General features: G+C 43.7%; 1 protein-coding gene and 1 pseudogene across 2 annotated transcripts; both read right to left on the minus strand.

Annotated features, from left to right (window-relative positions):
• Positions 1-7280: 7280 nt before the first annotated feature.
• Positions 7281-9342, minus strand: LOC112463502. 2 transcript variants are annotated; one of them, XM_025029927.1, is made up of 4 exons: positions 8936-8976; positions 8332-8606; positions 7924-8244; positions 7281-7858 (listed from the first exon to the last, which is right to left on the minus strand). In XM_025029927.1, the coding sequence occupies exons 2-3, from the start codon at positions 8542-8544 to the stop codon at positions 7984-7986; spliced, it is 474 nt and encodes a 157-aa protein (XP_024885695.1). In that variant the 5' UTR covers positions 8545-8606; positions 8936-8976; the 3' UTR covers positions 7281-7858; positions 7924-7983. The 2 variants fall into 2 exon arrangements, with proteins under 2 accessions (XP_024885695.1, XP_024885694.1); XM_025029926.1 differs by having other exon boundaries at positions 8332-9342.
• A 1-nt stretch (position 9343) lies between these two features.
• Positions 9344-13193, minus strand: part of LOC112463499 — a 27110-nt pseudogene continuing 23260 nt past the window's right edge.

Genomic DNA, 13193 nt, shown 5'->3' on the forward strand with positions numbered 1-13193 from the left:
AAATAACACAATGTTTGTCGGGATAAACATTGTGTTATTTTCAACCTGTATTCATTTGACTTGTGCCTTTTCAGATAAATACCAAAATGCTCGTAAAGCATCAAAGGTAGCTGAAGATTTCAGTGATCTTGATACTGCAGCAGGAGAAACTGACTTGGAAGGACCTAGGAAAAAACGAAAGACCAAACATTTGTACGATTCAGAGGAATCTTATGATGAATCTCCACAGATAAAGAAGAAAAGGACCAACAAAACTAAACATGTTAGCAATGATGAAGAGAATGAAATATTAAACTCCCAGAAAATGAAAAAGTCAGTTAGAGTTCTTCTAAATGACACAAAATATAACCCAAAAGGAAACCTCGAAAAATCCTTTTGCCACATGAAAGCCTCCACAAGTAAAACAAGTTCCTTTAGACCAATGATAATAGGCTAAACTTAATTAAAATATTTTTCAAGTTTAAATACTATAAATTTTTCTGCAAATGTTAATACACATAATTTATGTCTAAAATATAATAAGAACTTTTTCAGTAAACTAAGTGTTAAGGAATAAATCTATTAACAATGTTCAATTACTTATGCTGTCTTTCATTAAAATATTGCTATCTTACACTATCATGTAGTTTATTATATAATAATATTATATAAAATCTTTTTCTTTATGTCTGTAGAATGTAGTACTGTAAAAGTTGGAACGGAAAATACATTGCATGATAATTCAAATATTGTTGATGTAGTGTATGTACATGTGTAAGAGCGCGCATGGGAGAGTGCAGAGAGTGGGGAGGCCGGAGCGACGCCGGCACTACGATGTAACGAGTCAGTCAGTCAAATAAATATTCTAGCCCACACCCGATCTCGATCGATACCTTCCAGATGGCGACGAGGATAAAAATATTATAATCGAAAACGCGTGTAAGAGTGAATGGCGGAATCGGACGAGACAAAAAGCGGACTGGCTTGGATACATAAGCTACGTAAGGAAGAAGTTCTTATGGCCAGTCTACAATGAGTCGTTAGTCGTTAGTCAGATGTCAGAAGAAATAGTTATAAGCGTATCGTAAGGCAATCGGAAGCCTGTAATCGGTGATCGTAAGAGATGGCATTTGGCCAATCGCTTATGTGATTGCCAATTACAGACTTCCGATCGCCTTATGACACGTTTATGTCAGTCGACGACTTTTTTCGATTCTTTTCCGACATCTGACTATTGCCAATTACAGACTTCCGATCGCTTTATGACACGTTTATGTCAGTCGACGACTTTTTCCAATTCTTTTCCGACATCTGACTAACGACTAACGACTCATTGTAAACTGGTCATTACGGAGCTGTGGAATAAGTTACCGTACGGCATAGCCTCGGCACTGGGATTCTTTCAAAGACAAATGGAGCAGATCTTTGCAGGAATGCCGGGCATAAATGTATTTTTCGACGACATAATTATTATCGGCAAAACGCTGGAAGAAACCGTACAGAGAACGAGCCAAATCCTTGATAATTGAGCGAATGCGGGTTGAAATTAAAAAAAGAAAAATGTGAACTATTAGTCCGTAAAATTCAATATTTGGGCGTGGAAATAGACGAACACGGGGTACACGCACCGGAAGAACGAGTAGACGCAATAGATAAAGCACCGGCACCAACAACAAAAAGGAAATTGCAAGCTTTTCTGGGAATGTTAAATTACTACGCAAAATTTATCAAGGATCGAAACTGTATCCATTGTACGATAATTTAAAAAAGGATAAATTTCACTGGACGGACACATGTCAAAAAGCCTTTGAGACAGCCACACAGGAACTAAAATCAACCGAGGTACTTATAAATTACGACCCGAATAAAAAAATAAGTTTAACGTGCGACGCATCAGACTACGGCGTCTCGGCGATACTTGCACATGTGACTCTAGAAGGTGAACGGCCGATAGTATATGCATCGAAAACATTATCGATGAGCGAGCGCAACTACGCACCAATCGACAAGGAGGCTCGCGCGATCGTGTTCGGCTTAACAAAATTTTACGACTATTTGTACGGGCAAAAATTTGTGTTAAAAACGGACCACCAACCACTGATACGAATTTTCGGCCCAAAAAAAAGCATACCGGTTATGGCAGCACGTAGACTGCAGATACGCAAGTTTTTTAAGCGCGTTTGATTACGACATCGTATACGTGCGAACGGATGCGAACTGTCACGAAAACGCGATAAAGTACATTTAATAACGCGAGCAAACGGACAGAACTACACGAGAGAAGACGAACAGAAATGTACGCGGGAAGCCGGACAGAAATGCAACGGTGCCGCGAGGAGAATCGACGGAGGGTGTAAGGCTCCGTTTCGATCCTCTCGATGGCGGATTGCACGACGACTTTCCGCTTTGGCAGCTCGGCGTTGGGAATCTCGTCGCTCTCGTCCGGCCACCAGGTTCGGCTCTCAGGTAGCCGCGTTGGGCTCGTCCCTCTCGAGGGATGACCGATCAGCTCTCGAGGAGGGATCCCCTGGGAAGCGCAGTAGGCCGGGTTTTCCTGTCCGGGAACGTGCCGCCACTGGGCCTCGTGACGAGTACGCTGGATGAGTGACACCCGGTTGGACACGAACGGCTTCCACCCGGATGCGTAATCCGTGACCCAGTGAAGTGTCACGCGGGCGTCGGACCGGCGAAGTAGTAAAGCTGCGGACAAACTTAAAGAGTCGCGAGCGTGTCGCGTTAGCGCGGTGAGCCAAGTGGTAGTGGACAGTTCGAGTGCGCGTTGCAGACGGTATTTCTGAGGGATCCCGACGAGACTGTCCTCAGAGTTCACGGCCCATTTATGCAACGGGAGCCCGCCCGCCGTGCAGGGTTTGCGCACTTCGGTGTGCACGGCGGTCGCGTCGTCGACGGGCTTGCGACGAGGTTCCTCGGCTGCGAAGAGACCGGCCGTCATACGACGTACCGGCCTGCGGATGTGCGCTTGAGGGTGCGCACGGAGGGTCGCTCGCACTCCTTTTCCTCGGGAGTGAGCTTGGTGATCGTGTGCGGACGAAGAAGGTTCTCAGGGCCAGCGGCTCCCTTGCGCGCTGGAAACCCGCCCGCCGTGCAGAGTTCGGTTTGCACGGCGATCGCGTCGGCGACAGGGTTTTCGCCGGTCACGACATCGTCGACGGACTTGCAGGTTTCAGCGGGGTTCTGCGGAGGTGAAGAGAACGGCAGTCGAGCGACGTGTCGTTCAGCGGGTGTGCGTTTGTCGAAGCCGAAGATCTTGAGAGCGCGGTGACGACGGGGTTTCTGAGGGCTCCCGACGAGAATGTCCTCTACGCTCGCGGCACACTTACGCAGCGGGAGCCCGCCCGCCGTGCAGAGTTCGCGCACGTTGGTGTACACGGCGGTCGTGTCGTCGACGGATTTGTGAGCTTCGGTGAGGTTCTTTGGCGGCGATGAGACCGGCCGTCGGACGACGTACCGGCCAGCGGATGTGCGCTCGTGGGAGCGCACGGAGAGTTGCTCGCACTCCTCTTCCTCGAGAGCGAGCCTGACGAAAGCGGAGTGAGCTTGGAGTGAGCGGCGGTGACCCAGAAGAGAGGTCGCACCACAACCCCCTGACAGAATCCATCTCAGGATGGTCTTCTGCGCGATCGGCGTTTGCAGTTTGCCTCGGCGGAGACCATCCTCCAGGATGGTCGAGCACACCTCAGCGCCTAGGAGCAGCTCGACTGGGTTGTTGGCGGCAAAACGTGGATCGGCAAAACGTGGATCGGCTAGCGGCAGCCCCTGCAGATGAGGCCACGTGGTGTTGCACTTGATCGCGGAGCCCTGGTACAAGGAGAGACGCGGAAGCACGAACGCGACGGCGGTGAGCGTGGCTCCGGTGGTCGTTGACGTGAGGCTCATCGACACCTTGCCCCGCGTGGATCCGGATTGTGAGCCGCCGATGCCGAAGATTGACATTCGGGTGCGCGATCGCGGCCGATGCACCAGGGACTCTGACACGATCGACACTTCGGAGCCTTGGTCGATGAGGGCTCGAACTTCGTGGCCTCCCGTGACGATCGGCAACGATCACGCGCGCGGTCGCGAGGAGGATCGCTTTGCGGTCATCGGCCCTTCCGACGGCGGAAAGCGCGCTGACTTCAGCGGCGGGTGGCGGCTCGAAACTGTACGCGTCGTGAAGCATCGTGTGGTGACGTGAGTTGCACGTCATGCAGTTCCTGGTGGACTGACACTTTGCCACCAGATGGTTGCCGAGACAATTAAAGCATAGCTTGTTTGTTTCGGCCACTGGCCGGCTTGGCCTTGAAGTCGGGGCACCCCATGAGCGAGTGCTCTCCGTTGCAGAGCGGACACTGCGAAGGCTCCGTGCGCTTCGCGTTGTGTGTTTTCGCGGACCGCGATGGCTCACTCGCGGTGTTGGCAATGTTCTTCGGTTTCGCGGCGTTTAGCGTGAGAATGCGCTTCGCGATAAAGTCAGTGAGTTTCTCGTGATTCGGCGGATCAACGGAGTCGGAGGTGGATGATTCCCACTCGAGTCGCGTGCGCTGGTCGAAGAGCTCGACAACCAGGTGGTTGAAGAGGTCTATTCCATGGGACTCGATGGGCCTCCCGATGCTCTCCTGAACTCCATTGACTGCGGTTGTGACGGCGTTATGGATGCGGCTCAGCTCGTCAGCGATTTCTCCCTTCATCTTCGCCACGGCGGTAAACGTGGCGAAGTTGGAGCGTATCAGCTCCCGTTTATTCTCGAAATGTTTGCTTAGAATGGCCCACGCGCGGTCGTAATTGTCTCCGGTCACCGTTAATGAACTCACTAATTTTTCAGCGGGCCCTCGCAGACACGATCGGAGGTAATGGAGCCGCTCAACGTTCGAAATCGACGAGTTCTCACCGATGACCGACTTGAAGAGATCCCGGAACGACGGCCACTCCTCATACGCGCCCGAAAAGTTCCGCAACTGAATACGCGGCAGTGACGTCTTGGGAGCGTGTTCGCTGTTTTGCTCCGGTCCGGTTGGCACTCTGGGCGACGCGGGTTTCAATTTATTCGCGAGACCGGTAAGCAGACTATGCTGATGCACGTAAGTGTTCTCAGCAGTGTCGACAAAATCTGTCTTTGCGTACTCACTCTCGTTGTAGAGTTGCCCGTAACATGCCCGAATGAGATCATGGTTTGACTCGAACTTTGCCCACAGGTCGTCGAGAATGCGGATGCGGGTGCTCACAGCGTCGAGGGTGAGTTTATCTGCACCCAGCTTCCGGAGGTTGTCCATGGAGCGGGAGATGCGGCCGTGGATGTCGTGCTGACTGTTCAGCAAGGCGCTTTGATCCATGCTCATGGCTGCGGTCATTCTTTGCGGAAGCACTCCCGAATTCGCGGTTGCCGGTATGATCCGGCTCGAAGGACCAGAAATGTTCGAGAGCACGCGGTTGCGCGAGATTGCGCGAGGTAATAGGACGACCACAAAAGCAAAGAGAGAGACAGCAAGTACAGAAAACAATAAAGTATATAATGTTCCAAAAATCAGATATATACAAGTTATTTACAGTTTTTTTCAGGTGAAGAGCCGTGAGCGCGCACAGACTTGAGCACGGCAAAAGCGGCGAGCGGTTAAGCGAATGCGAAAATGCGGATGGCGAAGCGAAAAGCGGTTTAAGCGGTATGAGCGGTGTACTAGCGGTGATCTACGAGCGAGAATCGATCCCGCGCCGAGGCGGCGGTCGTTTTATCACCTCCGAGGCGAAACTCCCTCCAGACAAATTTCTACGAATTTCGGGAGGGTGATTGGCCGTCGGAGCCCTACGTCATCGCGCTGACGTCACTGTTTGCACGTGACGATCCGCGGATCGTTACTTATTTGCGCTCGCTGTTGTTTATAGCATGGACCTTTCTATTGTGTAGCTTGACTTTGTTCACTCGGTCAGCTGTGGCATTGTTTTGCTGGCGATTAGCGAACTTTCTGGAATATGAGCGAAAGAAAGATCCATGCTATACTGACAAATTTAATATTGAAGAGGCGATTTGCAATGCGGTTAAAACGACACGGTGGAAATTGAGTCTCGTCGACCGCCCTCCCTTCATGCATACATGTTGCGCGAGCAATTAGAATATCTGGCCTTATGCCTTGAATTGCCAAAATGACGCGATTTTCCGTACCGAATTGCACGATCTCGAACACCTTGGCAACTATCATAGTCCGACTAATTTTTTAAGTGAAGAAGATATGCTGTGCACATTTCAATATAATATATTGAATTTAGTGTGTTCGTGGTACACAACAAGATCATGTCTGACATGTTAATTTTGTAAAATATAAAAGTTATAATATAATAAGAAGTAAATTATACGTAATAAAAAAATAAGAACAAAGAAAAAATGACTAATGACCATAAAATTTGGACTTCAGTCAAAAAAATTTCATAAAGCGTATAAAAAATGATATATGTGTATTAGAATTAAATAAATACATTTTTTGTTATTTTACTGTAATCTTATAATTTTTTTTAAATTTTGAATGTGATACAGAATGAATTCCATATATGTCAAAAAAATATTAATTGTTTATAAAAGCAAATACAGGTGTATAGTACATAGTCACAATATAAAAAATAAAAATGCAATATGCAAATTGCAACAATTATAATATACAAAGCGCGATAGATTCAAGATATATTATTGTTATATTTTACTATACATATAACTACTGAAATACAGTGATCCTTAACGTATACGGTTTTATTGTATATATACCAAGACAACTCATATAATCCTATCAAATATAAAGGATGTCATACTTTACTCATGCTTAGGTTGCTGTATGTATTTCTGTATATTTATATTTCAATGTAACATAATTGTTTACTACAGGTTAATCCTGTTTTACTTATAAAAAGTAAAACTTTTTAGAGAAAAGGCTAATATAGGATATGGGGCATTCCATGCGAAGTGATCCACCCCCAAAAAAATGTTTTTTTTTTATTGTGCTGAAATTTGCACAATCTATTGCCCTATTGACCATAATTATCCACACCAATTTTTTAGATATTTGTCCAACGCGTTGTCTACTTACAGGGGTTTAAGTTTAAAGTTTCGGCGTTGAGGCCGTCATGTTACACTTCACACATCGTGAAAAGTTTTACGATAATTTGTCGTAAATATTACCGATTTTAAATAATAACCAGTGATTTATTAAGTATTTTTTACACACTTTCGAGATATATTATGCATTGTTAATAAAAAAGGTTGATTAATTGATATTTTTCAACATTAATAATAAATTCAAATTTTTCTTTAAAATCGGCATCTTCGATTTCAATAAAAAAATGCCAAAAAAAAATGTCAACAAAAAAGTATAAGAAGTCCAAGATGGAGAAATCACTCCTTAGTAAGTTACAATTCATTCTGTGTGCGAACTCATGATCCGTGCCGCCGGTTTGTGCGAGCAATGCGGCGGTAATGATAGGAGAATTATTCCATTTTTTTTACAAAATTTGAGACCAGCGATGGACAAATGTGAATCGTGATTGTCGAGTATCAGTAAAATTAGGGCGTCGACGGAAGCACGCACATGAGACTGGAAGACCTGCAAAAACTGGACAAAATGCTCCGCATTCATCCAGCCACTTGAATTCGCTACACCTGTGCAGCCTGGTGGTCCGCCGCGCCGTTAAGGAAATGTTCCTTGAAATTTTTATGAAGAAAAATAAAAAATGGAAGTAGAGAATGCCCGGTCGCTGACACCGCCATCGCCAAAGTTACAAGGGTTCCTCTTTCCGCAGAAGTCACTCGCTCGACTTGTTTCATTCCTCGACGTCCGATGACTCTATTCGGTGTCTGAACGGTTGTAATTCCTGTCTCATCCATATTCCATATGCAATGAGGCTAAAAATGATGAGAAACGTTATTTTCGACCAAAACTGGCAAGATTTATTCATCAGTTAACACACCTGGAAATGATGTTTATCCATCAGAGATTTTAGCAGCGCAAAGAACCTTTCTACATTTGTTCAATTGAAACTGGTGGCACGTGCTAAACTTGTCGCTTCTTGTTTGCGTATGGATAATGTTGGATGTCGTTTCAGAAAGCTGCTTAGCCAATCTTCACCAGCCATGCGAGCGGCTTCCCACGATGCTGGTACCTTGAGATTCAATTTTTTGGCTAAATCAAAGGCTAAACCACGGGTTTCCTTTGCAGATAGTCCAAAGTACATATCGTTGCAATGTACTAAGTATTCCACTAAAGTCTTTTCAGTTTCAGAGTCCATAACCTACATTTGAAATTAAGACGTTGCATGAATAAAAACTTTGCTGAGCAGAGTGCATGCTTTAAAAATTAATAATCGTTAAGTACTCACCGGGATATGTCCTTTATGTAGTACGACCACGTCATCCAAGTTTTTTATTTCATCGTTGTTCTTCTTCAACCAGTCGTTCAACGTGGATATCCGGACATCGAATTGTTTTGCGGCTGCGGAAACGGTCATTTTATCTTTTCTCACCGCAAGAACTGCCTTCTTGAGTTGCTCCTTGTCGACGGGAGTCGTTTTGCGACGATACGTGCGTACCATTTCCCTTCTATACAACTGACGCACGTGCAAGGGAAGACAGAATCACGCCGCTCGAGGGAAACCTTGCAACCGTTCGCATAGCCGTGGAGCCGAGGACACCCGAGGGGCAGCAGAGACCAAGAGAGCAGCGGACATTAATATTTTCTTAGGCTAAATACCGGATAAGCGAGTCCGAAGAGCCCATATGGCTAGCGTTAATCTGAAAATATAGCGACGCGACGAATAGGGGAACCGGGGCCTGACTGACCCCGGCAGGCGAGCCGTAGATGAAGGACCGAACGAGACAACGAGCGGGCCTCGGCAGGAGAACCGAGCGGAGTAAATAAAGACGATCGCGGCGAGAATCGAGCAAAGGGCACGCGAGATATCGTGCTATAATTTCGATACTTACCTTCTCGGTATATCAAGGTCAAACCAAGTGGCGACCGTTTGATAGGCAAATCTGGCTGAGATTTCACATTTTCGTGTGATCCACGCACCCAGAGAGTGACGTCCGGTCACAACCTAACCTGAAATCGCCGTGAGTTGAAGTCGTGCGCCCGGCGCGCCACAGTGACGAGACTTGCGGACTAGCCCCGGGTGCTCACTTGCGGATAAGCCCCAAAAAACTACACTGGATTCATGTTCAGCATGCATTACTCTTTATAATCACGTACCTCGAGATTTGGAGAGCAAATATTATTGCAGATATTACAATATTTCCACGCGCAGAAAATTTCACTTTCACCTTCTAAAAACACGTTTGCCCTCGTAAAAATCATAACACGGCAGGTAACTTGCCGAAACTCCGTTGGTCACATCGGTACCATAAGCAGTGTTTACAATATTAATAGCGAGTTCGCACAATATACAAGTTCCGAGATATTTGATTTTGCGGATTTACCCCGTTAGCGGTCTAGCCCCGGTCTCCCCTACTCCTGCAGTAGCAGTCAATTGTCAATCTTTGTTAAGGCTTATGAGCTCTTCCCGTCATAATGTAAGATTGTGACCTCAGGTGAGCGAGAAATGGCAAGAATTCTCAGCGTGTCATTTCAAAATATGTCATTTCTCGCCTCTGACGTCACAATATATTTTACATCATGACAAAAAGAGCCCAGGAGCCTTAAACATATACGTCATCTTCTCATTACCGAATGTATCAAGAGCATATCAGTGATATATATCAGTTCAAACCAGGTAATCCAAATATGTAAGGATTTTTTTTGGTATATTAGCTTCTTTTCGAAATTTCAAAATTAAAGTGTCGCATTCAAAAAGATCGTTTGGCAATAAAACGGGGACAATCCGCCCCAATTTACCCCTTATACAGAATTGAACATATTTTTGTGCAATTTCCTTGTCCTCTTTAGATATTAGCTTCGAATAGAAGCTAATATAACAAAAAGAAATCCTTACATATTTGGATTACCTGGTTTGAACAAACATAGATATAGATACCTTAGAGCCTGTATTTTAATGCAGGAATTTGCACGAAAGTGTAACGCCAGTTGTCCAGCTACTCTGCGTGGTACAACCTTGCGGAAACATATAGCCACACATTGCATTCAATTAAACCTCAATGATACTGACGTCACGAATCTTGCTACATTTATGGGTCACGCCGATAAAATCCACAGACAACATTACAGACAGCCATTAGCGAATCGAGATATCCTTAAAATCTCTAAGTATTTTAAAAGCTGTGCAAGGAAATACACAGGTTACAAATACACAGGATTCAAACGGATATGGAACTTGAAATGCAAACTAATTCAGAAGAAAACATTAGTCTTAGCAACAATAAAATACCTGGTTTGAACAAATATAGATAGCTATTGTCTTCCTATATCTAGACTAATATTATCCTAATTGAAAGTAACAATGATATTTCGACAATAGTTTCAAACAACAAAAGATTAAATAGAGCCAAATAAAACCAACATTAGTTCTTAAGTTCGATGTAAATTCTCATGGCTATCGGCGGAGAACCGAGTTCTTTGTCCAGAGCTAACTTCTCCACTATTGTATTTGACACTCCAATTTATAGGATTTGAACATATACGGATGGTGGTTCACGACGAGTCGATCAATTGCTTTTTTCCACAACGCAACTTGCTTATCGGTTATACAATTCTGGGTGTCGAAATGCAGCAATGCTTCGCTCTTGTCTCTTATGTCCCCTAATATAAAATTAAGCTTGCCGAGTAAGGAATATCTTGAATATCTTTTTTCTGATCGCATTATTATGTGAATATAATTAGATATATCTTGGAATGCAATTCTCGATAGATAAAAACCGCCCAGTTCAGCATTTGGAATCATGTAGCAGAGATTAGTTCGAGTATTCATCTGCAACGTAAACGCGCACACTATCATTTTTTCTTGAATGGCACATTTATTTAATAAAGCGCCAAAAAACAATAGATTATCTGCGAAAAAAAAAACAAAGACCAATTTGACATTACTTTTATAGTAATTAAACGCTGCGATATCATGAATCGAGTGTTATTTCACGCATTAAATTTTTTGTATCATGTATCTTATATTTCGTTATCTTTACGAGTGCTACCGTAATCTGCTCTGACAAAGTACTTCCGCTTAATGTGATATCTAAGAAGATCGTCACGTATAGGCCTTACACCGATTATTTTGATGACTGGTGGATGTATATGTTTTATCCGGTGTAGCTCCTTTTGCATGAAACGCAGCTTCAAACCATCGATTGACTCCTTAGTTTCCAAGTTAACTTCCTCTGGTATCACAAAAGGTAAATAAAGTTCCTCCCTGTCACTGTCACTGTCACTGTCCTATAATAAATCAAGCAAATCAAACGTAAGAAATAAAAAATCCAAGATATCCTTATATGTGTCATTTTAAGCAAGATCTGCGATTACGTTATGCGAGAAATATACACCTTTTTGTAAGCCTCTTCACCCTTGAAATACGTCGATTTCGATAAAATTTAATTAGTCGCTTTGCTCAGCGATTTCGTTTGCAAGCATCTACGTTTTCTATAAAGCGATGCTTACGTTTTTACTTGTACAATATTTAACAATGTTGTAAAAATAAATATTACTCTCATCAACGTGAAGACCTACCTGCCAAAAGTACGCACGACCAAATCAATCTCCAGGCCATCACACACCTAAAAGCTTAATCGCGCAATAATTTTAGACGGCGCTTTAATCTGCTGCACCAGATCCATCAGTGATGTCATTCTGTAAACATCTATGTCCGTCTTCCTTGACAGCATCTCTAAGTCTTTATAGAACTGATCGTGCACCCAATTGTTTCCCAATCCAATCACGTATAATTTAATGTCCAAGTCTTTCAAGGATGACGCCTTCTGATCTGATGCGTTTTTTTGTTGTCCACGAGTTTAGGGGTGTGACAAGTAATCAGAACTATTGGTTTGGTAAGGACTGTCTTTATCTTTAAGAAGATATCCATGGCATATGTCAACGCGTCGTGAAGCGGGTAAGCATCCTCGGATTTCATGCTATGATAACCCTTCATGCCGCTTTTAACTGCATACTTCTGCATACTCCATGCTAGCTTCTGCCAAAAAATTTGCTTGTACAACTGCAGGGATAATTAATGACAATTAATTGTAACTCGTTAATCAAACTAATAACCAACGTTATAACTAACCTTGAAAAACTTTTGCCATTTCTGTTATCAGCATAATTTGTTACTATTAATTATTTCGCAGTTATCATTTAAATAATGTCTCATAGAACATTATACAAATAACGTACGGCCGAATCGAGCAACGCGATTTGTCGAAACTTTACTGTTACTGTTACGAAAAAGTGTGTGTCCGGGCCCTAAGGCTGTAAGAAAATAGACCATCACAGTCGATTATTCTCCTCGAGCTCAAAGAATAATAGAGTGTGATTGGTCTATTTTCTTACGGCCTTACGATTATGACTAAAACTTCGTTGCGTGCAATATGGCCTTTATTGACTTCATACGCAAAAATCGTTGCGGATCACAACCGGAAGTGACATATCAATACTACGTTTACGCGACCGTTACTTCTGTAGTAACTTACGATGATTCCTTCGCGTAAACAGGATTTTGTAGTAACTTACGATAATTTACTCCGCGTAAACGAGTGAATTATCATAAATTGCTACAGAAATAACGCTCGCGTAAACGTAGTAATAAATTGGAAACACACTCATGGTTTCTGCACAGGCAAGAAGCGACGTGGTAGCCAATCAACGTGTTGTTCTTCCGTGGGAACCAAAAGTTTATTGGCTACCGCGTCGCTTCTTGCCGCGCGGCAATAAGTGTTTCCGCGTTTTATGTGCAGAAGTCATCAGAAGTCTATTCGAAATTACCAACGTCGAAAAAAAAATTCCCCATCACACATGTGTTTATTTCCCTACTGAAAAAAATCACGTCACGAAATCATGTCATGAAATTACATCACGAAATCACGTAACGAAATTACGTAATTAATGACATAATTAATCACGTAACGGATTGTTCCAAATCGGTAGGGGAGAGTAGGCACCCTTGAACCACGTTTTTTCAAATCACATTAAAAATGATTTTTAATAACTTTATTATAATATAAATGAGACAATTCGATGTTTAATATAATAAACTTTGTTTAGCACATAAGGACGCCCTTCCGAAATTTGCACATAGCAACGTAGTGT

This window comes from Temnothorax curvispinosus, unplaced genomic scaffold, assembly GCF_003070985.1.
Source record: "Temnothorax curvispinosus isolate PA1 unplaced genomic scaffold, ASM307098v1 QBEX01013378.1, whole genome shotgun sequence".
Classification (NCBI taxonomy): Eukaryota; Metazoa; Arthropoda; class Insecta; order Hymenoptera; family Formicidae; genus Temnothorax; species Temnothorax curvispinosus.

Bases quoted from the DNA above. Each gene is read 5' to 3' on its own strand.
- LOC112463502 (XM_025029926.1), bottom strand. From the start codon at position 8,544: ATGGTACGCACGTATCGTCGCAAAACGACTCCCGTCGACAAGGAGCAA. The intron at 8,245-8,331 runs GTGAGTACTTAA...TTTCAAATGTAG, and splicing joins TACATAAAGGACATATCCCG to GTTATGGACTCTGAAACTGA.